A 17,613-nucleotide genomic window follows, 5' to 3' on the forward strand; every position below is an offset into this window, starting at 1 on the left:
GGTGGAAACATTTGATGACCTACTGTTTTTAAAACAGTTTATGTCAAGTTTGAGCTCAGCAAGCTTGCTGTTGATGGAGTCGAGAGTTCTGAGATGGCTATCGTTGTCTTTAAGGTTCTTGATGGACTTCTGAATGGCTTCTAGAGAATCTTGTAGAGAGCTACCATCCGAGGTAGTGTGACCCATTGGCATGCTCAAGCTGCAGGGAGCTGACAAGTAGGAAGAGGACTTGACTTCGTTTTCACATCTCTGTCCACTTACTACAGCACAAACACTTTCAGCAAGACCTAGCAGGGATAGGAGACCTTCTGCTAAAGTTAGTTTGTTCAGGGATGAACAACTCTTGATCATAGCTGGTGTAATGATCGCAAACTTGTTTACTTCAAGTTTCAGGATACTGCAAATGTTAATCTTGATTAAGTCTACCTCTGAGCGTAGGTTCTGTGCGTGGGTTAACAGATAGGTGTCGAGGGGAGCAGATCTATTTGTGAAGAAACTAAGGAGACTGCTGACATTTTTGTCTTCTTCTGAGTCCTGATTTTCTGAATGAATTAGTTTATCGACATCTCTAAGCATTTCGTCAATATTGTCAATGACTGAAGCTGAGGAAGTGGTGGGTGTATCCTGATCGGGAACCGTAGTGGATGAAGTCTGGTCTGCAACAGGTTGAGGTTTCTCACACTTTTCTTGAGTGTCAGTGGGGGTTTCCATCATGGTGAAGAGGCAATGGGGGTACCAGGCAGACCAGGGGGCACCTTCACGTCCAACTAGCACACTCACTGAAAAGAAGGAAGAGCAGAAAGCAGTTTGAAATGTCTGTTGTGGAAAACAATGAAAGTGTTAACTGGATTAGTCAAAATGATTCAAAAGATTGAAAAATTGAACAGACTGACGGACTACGACACATGGGACAAGAGAGTGAGTGAGTATGAAAAATATGAGGTGGTTGGACTGGCAAGCCCTATCATTTAATCAGAATACATTACATATAATCCATAAGCCATATATAAATGTCAGCCTGTTCTTGGAGCACAGCCCCAAAAGTTATTAGAAGTGAAGTTCAAGTTTTAAGTTTAAAATTCTTTCAACACTATCTACACATTAATCAGGGTTGTCCAATTGTCCAATTGTGGATTGTGGTGTGAATGGAGTTATACATTGCCAAACAGAAACATTATTCACTACAACTACTTAACTTCTTAACAGGTTAAGAGTGCCAGTCTTCTGTTTCAGCACCCCCTGGACCATCATAGTACCCCCGATGCAGTTGACTTTAGCAAGCCATGGACATATTGGACATCCTCAAATTATTTGTTATATAGTAGTGTTGAAAGTATTAAAACTAGAACGGTCTTAAAGACTCATGAGCAACATAGCATTTGTCACAAGATGTAAGATGAGTCACTTTAATTTGTGTCCAGAAACACCTACAAAAATTAGAGAATGATCTACTTTATTGGGCATCTCTCTTAATGGGCCAGGCCAGCAGCATATTTGTGTCTTACAAAAGGGCGATTTTTCAAAATTACGGTTTCTTAAGGCAGCTAACAGCGAATTGGTCGCATTTGGCGACTCATGCACATCATGTACTCAAAAATGCTCATTTTAGGAGTCATTAGTAAATAACTACTACGGGGTCCGGACTCTAGGGCGTAAGACTCTAGGGCGTAAGACTCTAGGGTCTTAGGGTTAGGGTTAGGGTTAGGGTTAGGGTTAGGGTTTGGGTTTGGGTTAGGGTTAGGGTTAGGGTTAGGGTTAGGGTTAGGGTTAGGATAAGGGTTAGGGATAGGGTTAGGGTGATGGTTAGGGTTAGGGCGCCGCCCTAAAGTCTCACGCCCTAGAGTCTTACGCCCTAGAGTCCCGGACCCAACTACTACATGATTTGTGAAAACCCCCAATTTTTCCTTGGCACCAATTTAATTTTTAAATTTGATATGTGCCAGACCAAAATTCAACTTCAAACTTTTTATTTATTTAATTTTATGCCATGAAACCATGATATATGTACTGGTCAAGAATACTATACCGGACCTAAAATAAATCGGCACTGGATCTGGTCCAGATTGTTGCTTGACCGCTGTACCCCACTTTAAAATTATGATTGATTTCGCTGTCTCGACCAATATTGGTCTGTTATCCCTGGTTTGAGATCTGTTGGCCGCAGTTTAATAATACCGCAGTGGTTTGGTTCGCATAGATTTTACCATCGTATGATAATGTGTGTCATTCCCTAGTTTTTTAATCTAGTTGTTACTGGCTAGCTCTTTTGTTACTACAGCTGCCTCGAGATCTTATCTAGGGCACTAATACATTAGTACTAGAACATTATAACTATAATTCTAGAACTTCAGATTAAGATTACTTGGCCGAATGGCAGGGTTCGAGATTCGACTCTAAAACGCTCAGTTTAGGAGTGATTAGTAGATAACTACTGCATGATATGCGAAAATTCCAACTAGACAAGGATGATACTTAATCAAAGTGTTCCTCGACTTGAACTTAAGTCTTGTAACCTACTGGAGTTTGGGCCACTGAATCGAATACGACCTGATATTAATTTTAGGATGTCAGGAATTCATTAAGATTTTTATTCTTTGGTTTTCAATTGTGCTACGAATCCGACTTTGAGTTGATAACACCGAATTTCCTGTTTGCCTCTCAAAGAGAAGAACCGAGGCTTAGGTTCCTCTTATGGCTCTGAGATTCAACTTTAAGATCGGAGTTCGGAGATCCTCGCGTCGAAGATCATGTAAGTGTAACATCAGTACCGGAGATCAGACTTTTTGCTTGATATTGGACCTATAAATCTAATTATATATTCGAAACAGCACGGGATGTAACCAAGGTTAATTTAGATAAGATATACCAGCTTTCGGGGTTACAAGACCTTATGAAAGGCAGGCAGAGCATCCTAAATCCTCATGCTATCCTCACGTTGACCATCTAGGTGCAGACTCCAGCTATTAGGCCCGAGATCCGTCCCTTGTCCCGTAGTGTCCCGTTAGTAAGAGATCGTTCAGATTTTTGTCATTAAGACCCCCTCCCCGCTCTAAAATCCACTTTACCCACAGCTGGAAACATTTCACATGTGAAACCTAAATAGCCAAATCAGCATCTCGAGACCTTCTATTATATAAACCCCTTGATCCTACTATAAGCTTATAACTTATAAGGCATTGCATGCCGAAATTAAGATTCACCTCAACTGGTGATATGAACCTGGTATGTTACCTGAATGCCCTCAGTCAAATCTCGAACCCTGCTAATGCTATTCTGCCAAGTAACCTTTATCTGAGGTTCTAGAATTACAGTTTTAATGTTCTAGTATTTGTGCCCATGCCCCAGATAAGTTCTCGAGGCAGCTCACTGCTGTAATAACAGAAGAACTAGCCAGTCAATGACACGCATTATCATATGATGGGAAAATCTATGCGACTGAAAAAAAGGATATGGGGTCATTCTGAAGTACTGGTCAGTACTGGTCAGTGGTCAAGCAACAATCTGGCCCGGAAACAGTGCCGATTTATTTTAGGTCCGGTATTCTTAGTACATTATACATATCATGGTTAAGTTTCATGGCATGAATAAATAGAAAGTTGAATTTTTGTCATAACATTTTGGCTAAATTGGTGCCAATAAAAAAGTGTTGGATTTTTCACAAATCATGCAGTAGTTAAACTTATTTACTAATCACTCCTAAAGTGAGCGTTTTTGAGTATATGATGTGCATGAGTCGGCAATTTCAAACAATTTACTGTTAGCAACTGACCCATTGACCTTTACTAAAGAAACCGTAATTTTGAAAAATCGCCCTTTCGTAAGACACAAATATGCTGCTGGCCTGGCCCATTAAGAGAGATGCCTAATAAAGTAAATCATTCTCTAATTTTTGTAGGTGTTTCTGGACACAAAGTGACTCATCTTACATCTTGTGACAAATGCTATGTTGCTCATGAGTTTTTAAGACCGTTCTAGTTAACAGTCCAATAGCCCATTTGTGAATATTATCGCTCAGCAAAAATCCGTTTTTCAGCCACATTTCCGAAAATAAGCCTTTTAGGGTATATGTTGCTTCATAAGTTGTATATAAATGTGGCCATTATGTACATTTTAGTGTATCAGAATAGTCTCTACGACCTTCCTAGGCGGAAATGCCAAAAATCACGGAAATTTGAACTGCGTCAAGGCAAAAACCGTTTTTCGGCCATATTTCCGAAACGAAGCATTTTAAGGTATATGTTGCTTCATAAGTTGTATATAAATGTGGCTATTAGGCACATTTTGGTGTATCGGAATAGTCTTTAAGACCTTCCTGGACTGAAATACAAAAATTCGAGTGACCGCAAAACCCTGAAAAAGGGTGTGGCCGAAAACGCCCTTATTGCATTTATTTCAAAAATGCAATAAAGTCCAAATGTTTTGAGAATCATCTAGAGAGGTGATAACCGTTGAGAAATCGCTTTTAACACGAAAAGCTAACGAGATTCCGTTTCGTCTCAGACTAGAGTGTCTGTTCTATCTCAACCTGGCTATGGATAGCATAATTGAGTATTGGACATCTTGTTGGCGCATGGTAATAGACTGTGATGTAATAAGACTGAGATTGTATGCTTCAACTCTTATGATTACGATGGAATCCCACCTTCATTCAACCTAGGAAGGAACTCAATTTATTGCAGATTTGTTGTGAAAATTTAGATAATAGTTTATTGGTAGAAGATCCTCAATGCAAATGGAGGGACTTGCTTACCAGTGGGAAAATAGAAAGCTTTCCGTCGTAAAAGCATGAAGCTTCCTGGCACAATGGGAAGGGAGGAAACTTCCTGAATCCTGGTTAGAAGAGAGAAAGCTTCCTTGCATTGTGGGAAGACAGGAAGCTTGGAATGGAGATTTAAAACAAAACTTGACTAGATTTATCATCACTCATTGTAAGATTTCAATCCTATAATCTGCATCCTCTTTTTCGAATCACACTTATTTCACAATTGACTTCCTGGTTTTTATGGGAATAGAAACTTAACCAGGAACACGATTTTGGAAGGCTTTGGTTATTGTAGACTTCAATGTGACCAAGCAAAAACGTAACAAATTTACCAGCAGGCTGGTGGGAAATATTATGTGGAGAAAGAAAAACTTTTAAAAGGTAAAACCCCCTTAAAAGGTAAGGGAATGGGCTCCTTACTCCTTAGTATTGATAACTATGCAAATGTACCAGTATATAATGCCGTTTATAAGGTTGTTTATTTGTATGTGGTTTTAAAATAATGTTTAAACCTGGCATAATGATCTTCATACGTAAACTCCAAATTCCACTTACAATTAGAATTTGATTTATTTTACAAATTCTAAACTTAAGTTTTGCACACCTGCTGGACTTACACACTTACATGTTTTCAAGTAGTTATCATGACAAAGAATTTTTGAATTTTCTACATTCAATAAAAACAGTTGATCTATGATACATTGGAATATGCTTGCTATTTAAATCTCTTAGGCTACAAAAGTAGGGTATCAGTAAGCCACATGAGGCTGATGTGATATTTTGATAAACTCTGCTGCACCAGCTCACACAATTTCTGACATTAGTAAGGATTTATGGATCGTGAAAAATACATGCATAGATCTGAATACTAATTTTGACATGTGACATTGAATTTGGGTTTTTATTTCAATATTAGTGTAACCCGGCCAGCGGCCTTCAGTTGAAAAGGCTAGGAGTATTTACTGTAACACATAATCGCATAAGCAGTTCTTTCTATTGAATAATTAAGTCATTATTAGGCACCACATTCCATGATCACTCTGTACCACGACTATTACACCTCATCACTCCCGTCTTAAACCGCTTTCCATTTTTATTTAAATCCTTTTAGAAATTAACCCTTATTAACTAAGCACCACACCCGCCTATTATATTTGAAAACATGCATGACATTGTCGTATGAAAGTATGAACTCTCTCTAGCTCTACAGTCCAAACAGACTGCAATCAATGCCCTTCACCCCTAATAAGCTTAAAGTATCACTTGCAGGGGCTCACTTAATTATGATTCATGAACCAACACTACATAATCTGCAGTAATGGAAGAGAGAGCCAAGAGGGAGAAAAAGTGAGCCATTTTTTGTCACATTTATGGTACAAACCCATCAATTAAACCACTTACCACCGGCCGGTTTAAAAAAATTTGCTTATTGGTTTCGTCAGAAATTACACACAGATTTATTGAGATTATTATTTAAGATATGTAATATGTAATATGTAATATGTAATATGTAATATGTAATATGTAATATGTAATATGTAATATGTAATATGTAATATGTGATATGTAATATGTAATATGTAATATGTAATATGTAATATGTAATATGTAATATGTAATATGTAATATGTAATATGTAATACTAGAAACCCGCTAGTCGAAAGCTTTGTTCGAGGAAATTTTAAAAATCAGTTATGTTTTAATTTCTCTTCATCATACAGCTCTGTTATACAGTAGACATAATGGAATTTATTTAACAATGGCGACAGCGTTGTTAGTATTCGGATTCCCAAAACGATACTTTTTACCGCATCAAAAAATACCAATCACAACCAAAGTTATGAATATAAGTCATAGCGTGAGCGTAAATGTGAGCTAGTTTTGAAGTTATGACGTAGCATACAGCATAACAACGCGCGTAGTTAAGATGTACTTGCTCGCGCACGTGCATTTTTATCGTTGCTACGCAACAGCACAGTAAACCTTTGCTAAAATAACGCCATTATTCTAACGATTATTTAACCTCACTTCCGACGTTAATTATAAAAAATCTAAAGCCTAAATCAAAATTCTAAGAATGCTATAGCCTATTCCTATCCTTTTTCTACAACCCTGCTAAAAATGGCGAGGTTTCAACTCCATTTGCGAGCTGGGTTTGGCTTCACCAGAGGGTCATTTTGAGGTCGATTTTCGGTGTTTTTTCTTCTATGTCCCCGTTGCCGGGGAAATTTCGTCAAGTTTAAAATATTGTATAGATGTAATATGTAATATGTAATATGTAATATGTAATATGTAATATGTAATATAATGTAATATAATGTAATATAATGTAATATGTAATATGTAATATGTAATATGTAATATGTAATATGTAATATGTAATATGTAATATGTAATATAATGTAATATGTAATATGTAATATGTAATATGTAATATGTAATATGTAATATGTAATATGTAATATGTAATATGTAATATGTAATATGTAATATGTAATATGTAATATAATGTAATATGTAATATGTAATATGTAATATGTAATATGTAATATGTAATATGTAATATTTAAGATATGGAGGTGTAGGTGGTGAGGGAGGTGTAATATTTAAGATATATATGGTTGGATAGTCATGGTCATGGTTCGGAAAAAATATGGTTCACCTTCTAACGAGTTTACTATTCAGTAACTGATTACACATTGACAATTTGACAATCACTATAATTACTAATCAACAGGTAACAGGTGTTGTGGAAACAGTTGATGTCTGGACAAGTAAATTTTTATCAATATGGAAGGGATTACTCCTTGATGAAATTTCTTGTATTGAAAATCTTAATTTACTTGCCTCGACAGTCTAGCTGTGTTTTGTTTGTTTGAAGGATGATCCTTAGTGACGCCTACTCACACTGCTCACACTAATCTGGTTGCAACTAATAAATGTAAATGGTATAAACACCACACCTACCTATCTACCACCCCAGCATTACAAAAGAACGGAAATGTCCTCCTCTCTTTACTTTCAATCTATTGTTAAATTTGGTCATTACTTTTTGCCCCTCCTTTGATGGAGTCACGATGACAGGAAAATTTAGTAATCTATTGTTTCATCAATTATAAACTGGCTCACTAGACTGAAGATATATATATATAGTAGTAGTAGTAGTGCTACACTAGACCTGAAGTATACTGGTATGTTAAGTGGTCCTGGATTTGCTAAGATCAGTGTTATGAGCTGCTCAGTATTTTATTTTCAGCTAGCCGGATGTTTACACAGCCTGTAAACTATTTTTATATGTTAAGTACGTGCCGACACATTTCCAATCAAACTGTCATGTTTTGCTTATATAATGTCGACTACATAATATCTTCTTTTCACCTTACTGTTGGGATTTCACCTTGTCCTGGCATTTGTTTGTGCTGTATGTAGTTTGAATCGATCCTTTTAAAGAATACGAATCGTGTTAAACAAAATTCTGGATTGTGTGAAATTTCACAAGTGAACACAAGTTTCCGAGTGTGGATTAACAATAGTGAACTCACGCTCGCAATCCTGCATTATCACATTCATGTGTTATTTGACACTACTGTATTTGGCGTTATTCACCTTTATCGCTGTAAAACAAAGCAATGAGAAGCTAAATGTTTCGTCACGTGACTTGACACACTAGTATCAGATTGCAGTCCGATGAAAACAGGATACACATTTCAACTCTTATCTCAGTTTTATTCTGAGTAAGTCCATTTTCTCTCCGGTTTATAACCCTTTCAGTTACATCATGGCCACTTGTTCTCTTTTACCAATTTTTCTTTGTTCATTGTTTACCAACCTATTTTACTGTATCTTTATATTTTACATTTAATTAACTTAATACCGATCATAGTCATTCCAAAGTTTAACTCTAGATACGTTTCATATTTTCAGTTTGATGATATATAGCATGTTAGTACTGTTATAAGATTTGAGCAGTTTAGAATTAAAATGTCTCTACCTATGAATATTCTTTCCTTTTTTCTAACGCATATTCTATATTTAGCGTTGCTGAATAGGTGAAATCATGGATTCTGTTGAAGAATGCAAGGAAGTCTTCGAGAGAGTGAGTACCTACATATCTTACTACTTCTAAATATTATAACTTACCTACTTTACTACTTTTAAATGTTGCTTTTAATAGCATATTTTAGTAGTAGTATCACAAAAGAAATGTTGTTGATTGTAGCAAGTTGCAGCTGATCTGCATGCTTATGATATAATAAAGGATACGTAGAATATGTGGTGAAGGAGGTGTAGGTGGTGAGGGAGGTGAGGGAGGTGTAGGTGGTGAGGGAGGTGTAGGTGGTGAGGGAGGTGTAGGTGGTGAGGGAGGTGTAGGTGGTGAGGAAGGTGTAGGTGGTGAGGGAGGTGTAGGTGGTGAGGGAGGTGTAGGTGGTGAGGGAGGTGTAGGTGGTGAGGGAGGTGTAGGTGGTGAGGGAGGTGTAGATGGTGAGGGAGGTGTAGGTGGTGAGGGAGGTGTAGGTGGTGAGGGAGGTGAGGGAGGTGAGGGAGGTGTAGGTGGTGAGGGAGGTGTAGATGGTGAGGGAGGTGTAGGTGGCGAGGGAGGTGTAGGTGGTGAGGGAGGTGTAGGTGGTGAGGGAGGTGTAGGTGGTGAGGGAGGTGTAGGTGGTGAGGGAGGTGTAGGTAGTGAGGGAGATGTAGGTGGTGAGGGAGGTGTAGGTGGTGAGGGAGGTGTAGGTGGTGAGGGAGGTGTAAGTGGTGAGGGAGGTGTAGGTGGTGAGGGAGGTGTAGGTGGTGAGGGAGGTGTAGGTGGTGAGGGAGGTGTAAGTGGTGAGGGAGGTGTAGGTGGTGAGGGAGGTGTAGGTGGTGAGGGAGGTGTAGATGGTGAGGGAGGTGTAGGTGGTGAGGGAGGTGTAGATGGTGAGGGAGGTGTAGGTGGTGAGGGAGGTGTAGATGGTGAGGGAGGTGTAGATGGTGAGGGAGGTGTAGGTGGTGAGGGAGGTGTAGGTGGTGAGGGAGGTGTAGGTGGTGAGGGAGGTGTAGGTGGTGAGGGAGGTGTAGATGGTGAGGGAGGTGTAGGTGGTGAGGGAGGTGTAGGTGGTGAGGGAGGTGTAAGTGGTGAGGGAGGTGTAGGTGGTGAGGGAGGTGTAGGTGGTGAGGGAGGTGTAGATGGTGAGGGAGGTGTAGGTGGTGAGGGAGGTGTAGATGGTGAGGGAGGTGTAAGTGGTGAGGGAGGTGTAGGTGGTGAGGGAGGTGAGGGAGGTGAGGGAGGTGTACATGTCATGTAGATGGTGAGGGAGGTGTAGATGGTGAGGGAGGTGTAGGTGGTGAGGGAGGTGAGGGAGGTGTAGGTGGTGAGGGAGGTGAGGGAGGTGTAGGTGGTGAGGGAGGTGAGGGAGGTGTAGGTGGTGAGGGAGGTGAGGGAGGTGAGGGAGGTGTAGGTGGTGAGGGAGGTGTAGATGGTGAGGGAGGTGTAGGTGGTGAGGGAGGTGTAGGTGGTGAGGAAGGTGTAGATGGTGAGGGAGGTGTAGGTGGTGAGGGAGGTGTAAGTGGTGAGGGAGGTGTAGGTGGTGAGGGAGGTGTAGGTGGTGAGGGAGGTGTAGATGGTGAGGGAGGTGTAAGTGGTGAGGGAGGTGTAGGTGGTGAGGGAGGTGTAGGTGGTGAGGAAGGTGTAGGTGGTGAGGGAGGTGTTGGTGGTGAGGGAGGTGAGGGAGGTGTAGGTGGTGAGGGAGGTGTAGGTGGTGAGGGAGGTGTAGGTGGTGAGGGAGGTGTAGGTGGTGAGGAAGGTGTAGGTGGTGAGGGAGGTGTAGGTGGTGAGGGAGGTGAGGGAGGTGAGGGAGGTGTACATGTCATGTAGATGGTGAGGGAGGTGTAGATGGTGAGGGAGGTGTAGGTGGTGAGGGAGGTGTAGGTGGTGAGGGAGGTGAGGGAGGTGTAGGTGGTGAGGGAGGTGTAGGTGGTGAGGGAGGTGTAGATGGTGAGGGAGGTGTAGATGGTGAGGGAGGTGTAGGTGGTGAGGGAGGTGTAGGTGGTGAGGAAGGTGTAGATGGTGAGGGAGGTGTAGATGGTGAGGGAGGTGTAGGTGGTGAGGGAGGTGTAGGTGGTGAGGGAGGTGTAGGTGGTGAGGGAGGTGTAAGTGGTGAGGGAGGTGTAGGTGGTGAGGGAGGTGTAGGTGGTGAGGGAGGTGTAGGTGGTGAGGGAGGTGTAAGTGGTGAGGGAGGTGTAAGTGGTGAGGGAGGTGTAGGTGGTGAGGGAGGTGTAGGAGGTGAGGGAGGTGTAGATGGTGAGGGAGGTGTAGGTGGTGAGGGAGGTGTAGGTGGTGAGGGAGGTGTAGATGGTGAGGGAGGTGTAGGTGGTGAGGGAGGTGTAGGTGGTGAGGGAGGTGTAAGTGGTGAGGGAGGTGTAGGTGGTGAGGGAGGTGTAGGTGGTGAGGGAGGTGTAGATGGTGAGGGAGGTGTAGGTGGTGAGGGAGGTGTAGATGGTGAGGGAGGTGTAAGTGGTGAGGGAGGTGTAGGTGGTGAGGGAGGTGAGGGAGGTGAGGGAGGTGTAGGTGGTGAGGGAGGTGTAGGTGGTGAGGGAGGTGTAGGTGGTGAGGGAGGTGTAGATGGTGAGGGAGGTGTAAGTGGTGAGGGAGGTGTAGGTGGTGAGGAAGGTGTAGGTGGTGAGCCAGGTCAATATCATCCGGCAAAACAACAAGTCAGCTGATAGGCGTATTAAATAAAGAAATTAAACTATTTAAACTATGACAGTTCTCATTAACTGTAAAAAAATTTAACGCTATTTGAATTGTCAGTTATATTTAGTTGGAGTCAATAAGGGGGAGGAACTAAAGTTACTGCACGAACAATAAGATAGGCATGTACATGATCTACCAGGACCTATATAATACCAGTCTCATAGGTTGTACAGATAAGGGATAAGAACCAATGAGAGTCAAGTATAAAGGTCACGTGGTATGTCCACTATTATCATTATATGCAGGGTACAATAGCGGTAAATATTGTACAATTGTTATGCCGTCCTGTTGTGTAACCCGTAGTTCGTTATGCTTTGGTTAACGGTTATTAGTCAACTTTCATTGAATAAATAACCATTGTGGTTGTGACTAAAAGGTTTACCAGAGACCTCATGTAGCTGTAGGACCTGTAGGTGTTATATTAGTGTTATAGGTATATTAGTTGTGACATTTGAATACATCTTGTGGACTGTTTTTGTTTAAACTCGATAATCTAAACGCGACAAAGAACCACCTGCTACACTCAACGAATCCCCTGTTTAATAATTCATACATTTCATGGACTCATGTTGTTGCATGAGTAACTTACTTTTACTTTAATTACTCGTGACGTTATGGATGTACAGAAGCCCTGTGGGTAAAAATAATATCACGTGACTTACCCTCCCTGAAGCTCTTTATTTCATACGTTAATATTACTCAGTTTATTGAGATCTGTGAAGTTAATTAGCATGTCTTGTTTATATTTTACGCAAATCATTGTCTGGCGATGTTGTCGTGTTTTAACCCATGGTTATTGGCTAATGCAAATTATTTTGATTTATCGAACTGATAGGCTACCTATAAACCTTACATTTGAACTTTGTGTTTAAGTGAACTTCTGATAACGAGGAATCAATTACCTCTCAATCATATAATTACCTCTCCATTACATTCCTTCCCCCGAAAGGTAATTAGGAGTAGAAGATACTAGTGACTCTCTGAGTACAAAATATACCTGATCGACCTGTGACTCACTTTTCTTTGTGTTCTTTTGTAAAGACTCACACTTATTGTAGCGAGTTACCATCCCTTTTCTCTTGACGCGTTCTTTAAACCCTGCTTACCACGTGACTAAAGAATGGGGCTACACATGACCACGTGACTAGCTACCTCCTCTGTTAAACCTTATTCTCTGCTCTCTGATTGGTGGAGAAATGACACGTGTTGTGCGGCACACGGGTTGATTGGTCGTCATGACAGCGTGTGCACTGAGCATTGTTTTAATTATACCCTGTGCGGGGTATATGCTGAGGAGGATTGCTTTGTTAGGCCCCAATTAACCCGGCCCCGACTTCCTATATTTCCAAATGTGCACCGTGTGCTGTGCCGGTTTATTGACTTGATGTTAACTGCTTGTGTATTTTACAAGCCAGCCTCATGGCTGATTGTTGTGCTGTGCCGGTTTATTGACTTGATGTTAACTGCTTGTGTATTTTACAAGCCAGCCTCATGGCTGATTGTTGTGCTGTGCCGGTTTATTGACTTGATGTTAACTGCTTGTGTATTTTACAAGCCAGCCTCATGGCTGATTGTTGTGCTGTGCCGGTTTATTGACTTGATGTTAACTGCTTGTGTATTTTACAAGCCAGCCTCATGGCTGATTGTTGTGCTGTGCCGGTTTATTGACTTGATGTTAACTGCTTGTGTATTTTACAAGCCAGCCTCATGGCTGATTGTTGTGCTGTGCCGGTTTATTGACTTGATGTTAACTGCTTGTGTATTTTACAAGCCAGCCTCATGGCTGATTGTTGTGCTGTGCCGGTTTATTGACTTGATGTTAACTGCTTGTGTATTTTACAAGCCAGCCTCATGGCTGATTGTTGTGCTGTGCCGGTTTATTGACTTGATGTTAACTGCTTGTGTATTTTACAAGCCAGCCTCATGGCTGATTGTTGTGCTGTGCCGGTTTATTGACTTGATGTTAACTGCTTGTGTATTTTACAAGCCAGCCTCATGGCTGATTGTTGTGCTGTGCCGGTTTATTGACTTGATGTTAGCTGCTTGTGTATTTTACAAGCCAGCCTCATGGCTGATTGTTGTGCTGTGCCGGTTTATTGACTTGATGTTAACTGCTTGTGTATTTTACAAGCCAGCCTCATGGCTGATTGTTGTGCTGTGCCGGTTTATTGACTTGATGTTAACTGCTTGTGTATTTTACAAGCCAGCCTCATGGCTGATTGTTGTGCTGTGCCGGTTTATTGACTTGATGTTAACTGCTTGTGTATTTTACAAGCCAGCCTCATGGCTGATTGTTGTGTTATCGATTAGCGATCGTACGGCATGTTAATTGCACATGGTTCCAGATACGCACAATCAAGATCGTTTAATTGCTTAATTGTTTCCGATCGTTATTCCTTTACCTTCTCCGTTTCATGCTCTTGGTTGAACACGTAGAGTAGTTACCGTGATCTGCTATGTACCGACATTGTTCATTTCTTGGGTCATTTCTCTTAGCTAGCTCATTTTGTGTATAGAATCTACATTTATGTTAGTACAAGATCTCACTGCACCTCTACTACTAGGCTAATGTTCTAGAGTAGAATGATAATGATCTTATGCTCGTGATGTTACAGCCCACTCCACTCTCTACCCCTCCCTTTCGTTCACTAGAAAAGTTCCACCATCAGTTTGCTACTCAACCACCTCTTTGATAGCTCAGATATTGTCACAACCCTAGAAATGTACAACTAACAGCTGTTTTCCATGATAACTCGTGTAAGAACACTCTCTCTGTAACGTATGAACTGCGACTGCATGGAGGCATCCTCTGTGGCAAAAATGGGCGCCGCCGGTCATACGCCGCCGCCGCCGTGAAATAACCCACGCTGCCGCCGCCCACGGCGTCGCCCATGTCTGCTTTGTGGGCTCCTTAAAAAACCAGTGTATATGGGGCTTATTTCTTCCTTTAGATTATGTGATAATTGTGTTGTATCGAGAAGAGTCCGGTATATAATTAGTTGGCAGCCAAGTTGTGACGAGTGTTTTGACACATGGTTATTACTATATTAGACTGCATGATAGGATTACATCACGTTAAACATATTACATAATTGTAATTTGTAGAGCAGCGGATATCTCATGATTTGTATCATGGACCTGTCTTACCAAGCTGTGGAGCTGCTGTACTTACACAATTTTAATATTGCTATTTTACAATCATGAAAGATTGTGCTCATACCCAAAATATGTTGCAGAAAGCCCACTCAACAGTGTAACATGGCCGCCGCGCCGGCCATCGATTTCCCCCAAAACAAGGTTATTTTGCTTTGGTTAGTTGAGACGCTGCCTGTTTCGTTGAATGGTTATAATATGGACAGTTTGACACATTTTGACAGAATATAAGTATCATGTCACGTGAACAAGTTGTCTTATCTTTGGTAAAGATAAGTCTTTCTTGGAAATTTGATAGCGGAAGTTAACGCAGTCCAAATTGTTTTAAATTCGTCGGCCGGTTTGGTCGAAAAAGTATCGGTGACCAACTAGAACTGTCAGTGCTACTGATAAATTGCTCGAACATTTGATTAAACGAACTCTTCCTCTTGAGGTACCGAAGTCGAACAATAAAAGTTCAACTCAGATGATCAGATCTAAAAAAGTGCAAACTAAAACAAGAAGGTTTTTACTGTACAACTGTAGACTTGAGTAGTTCAAGTTTTGCTATGGTTTGCGTTTTTGCGACTCTCATGAAATTACAAGATTAAACACCAAAGGCCGTCACAGGGACGTAGCCAGGATTTTTCTTTGAGGGGGGCTGTCGGCGAGCGAAGCGAGCCGACGCGTCCAATCAAGCTGCGCAGCGAGCGAAGCGAGCAAGCTGTGGCAGGGGTCTGGGGGCGCAGCCCCCAGCGGGGTCCAGGGGCGGAGCCCCTTGGCGGGGGCTAGAGGGGCGCAGCCCCCCGGAAATTTTTTGCGAAACAGGGTGTTTTAGACGACATTTGGCATTAAAGAAATTTGTAGGACAGCAATAAACTGGGATTGAAAAGAATCAAGTACTCACGTAAATTTGGTAACTTCACAACAGCAATCTGCATTCTCCAATCAGAATTTACGACTTACTCAGGCCTCATCGTCTTAAGATTTTTACATTTCCCTACGGTCTAGGGGACACTATTGACTATAATTATAGAAGTCTTCTAGAATGTTTGCTTGGATTTAATGACATATATTTACTAATCCACAGTTCAAATCTTTGACTGACTGCAGTCATAAACACAGCCCAGTTACCAGGCGACCATGGCTGCCGCCCCCCTAGCCCCCCCCCCCCCCTGGCTACGTGCCTGGGCCGTCACTCCCTTGCCAACTTGTCTGCTGAGCAGAAAAGTTTAAAGAGGCGCTGCATTCCATTTACTGTCTGATGAGAGCCTTTTACTTGCTTTGCTTGCTCTCTCTCAGCCACCCAGCACCTCCCCTATTATATAACTTGGTGTGAGTGGTGTTGTATAATACAGGCTCAGTTGCTATTTACCTCTCTTTGTCATACTAATTCTCAAGTGAATAAATTCAGCGTTGTAATATTCAGTGGTTACACATGTCACTGTTGTGTCTTTCTGTAGTTACAGTTGTCACTGTTGTGTCTTTCTGTAGTTACAGTTGTCACTGTTGTGTCTTTCTGTAGTTACAGTTGTCACTGTTGTGTCTTTCTGTAGTTACAGTTGTCACTGTTGTGTCTTTCTGTAGTTACAGTTGTCACTGTTGTGTCTTTCTGTAGTTACAGTTGTCACTGTTGTGTCTTTCTGTAGTTACAGTTGTCACTGTTGTGTCTTTCTGTAGTTACAGTTGTCACTGTTGTGTCTTTCTGTAGTTACAGTTGTCACTGTTGTGTCTTTCTGTAGTTACAGTTGTCACTGTTGTGTCTTTCTGTAGTTACAGTTGTCACTGTTGTGTCTTTCTGTAGTTACAGTTGTCACTGTTGTGTCTTTCTGTAGTTACAGTTGTCACTGTTGTGTCTTTCTGTAGTTACAGTTGTCACTGTTGTGTCTTTCTGTAGTTACAGGTGTTTACTGAACTTTAACATGGTGTTTTCATTAGAGCTGTCGCATTTTAATTCTCCTGTGGCTTGAAGCTGTCAACACGTTATACGTTACTACGTGATATAGTATTACTACTAGGTAGCTAAGTTAGCAGTTCACAGCCCTCCTTAAATCTCGCGTTATATATAGTTTATACGTCTCTCTATATAATATATTATAGTCAGCAGTCAGGTAGTGCTATTCTAATAGTCACTCTATATAATATATTATAGTCAGCAGTCAGGTAGTGCTATTCTAATAGTCACTCTATATAATATATTATAGTCAGCAGTCAGGTAGTGCTAAATTTCTAATAGTCACTCTATATAATATATTATAGTCAGCAGTCAGGTAGTGCTATTCTAGTAGTCACTCTATATAATATATTATAGTCAGCAGTCAGGTAGTGCTATTCTAATAGTCACTCTATATAATATATTATAGTCAGCAGTCAGGTAGTGCTATTCTAATAGTCACTCTATATAATATATTATAGTCAGCAGTCAGGTAGTGCTATTTTAATAGTCACTCTATATAATACATATAGTCAGCAGTCAGGTAGTGCTATTCTAAACGAGAAAGGGACGAGAGAGTAGGTAACAAAAAGAAAGTGGAAATTAAAATTTCGAATCAAGTCCATAGTAAGAAGCGTAAGATGTTCTTGAAAAATGATCTTGGAAACTGTGCCCTTCTCTCTCTCTCTCTGTTCTGTGCCCTTAATCTAGGTAGTACCCCCTACTTAATCAGTTAAAATACAAAGACTAGACTCTCTAGAAACATCAGTAAGAGTAAAATATTGAAATTGTGAACTGTGAATAGATAAGGGTACAATATATCTGAGGACTCTCTCAGATTGTTGAACAGATGCGTGATTGGGACTGTATCTGAAGATCAAATAACGGATCTAGCTAAGTCTCACCACATCAGGTGGCCTAATTGAAGGAGGCGTCAAATGAGTTTTTGCAAAGCTCGTCCTATTTGTCCCCTTGAAATCAGTCTACTTTCAGATTGACATTGGACATGTTGTGTTAAGTTCCGCTTAGTTTTACTATTTCCTTTCCATCCAATTC

The 17,613-nt window shown here is 41.0% G+C and overlaps 2 protein-coding genes across 2 annotated transcripts in view; one reads left to right on the plus strand and one right to left on the minus strand.

Moving 5' to 3' along the window:
* LOC134819698 (poly [ADP-ribose] polymerase tankyrase-2-like) overlaps window positions 1-1,326 on the minus strand; it is a 72,593-nt gene extending 71,267 nt beyond the window's left edge. The window contains exon 1 of the mRNA XM_063829784.1: window positions 1,298-1,326. Coding sequence (XP_063685854.1) covers window positions 1,298-1,300 — 3 coding nt within the window. The 5' untranslated portion in view covers window positions 1,301-1,326. The remainder of the gene's footprint in view (window positions 1-1,297) is intronic.
* Window positions 1-17,613, plus strand: part of LOC134819697 (fimbrin-like) — a 65,094-nt gene that overhangs the window by 25,239 nt on the left and 22,242 nt on the right. The window contains exon 2 of the mRNA XM_063829780.1: window positions 8,797-8,858. Within this exon, the coding sequence (XP_063685850.1) occupies window positions 8,820-8,858 (39 nt within the window). The 5' untranslated portion in view covers window positions 8,797-8,819. The remainder of the gene's footprint in view (window positions 1-8,796; window positions 8,859-17,613) is intronic.

Source organism: Bolinopsis microptera, chromosome 8, assembly GCF_026151205.1.
Source record: "Bolinopsis microptera isolate Bmic1 chromosome 8, MBARI_Bmic_1.0, whole genome shotgun sequence".
NCBI lineage: Eukaryota > Metazoa > Ctenophora > Tentaculata > Lobata > Bolinopsidae > Bolinopsis > Bolinopsis microptera.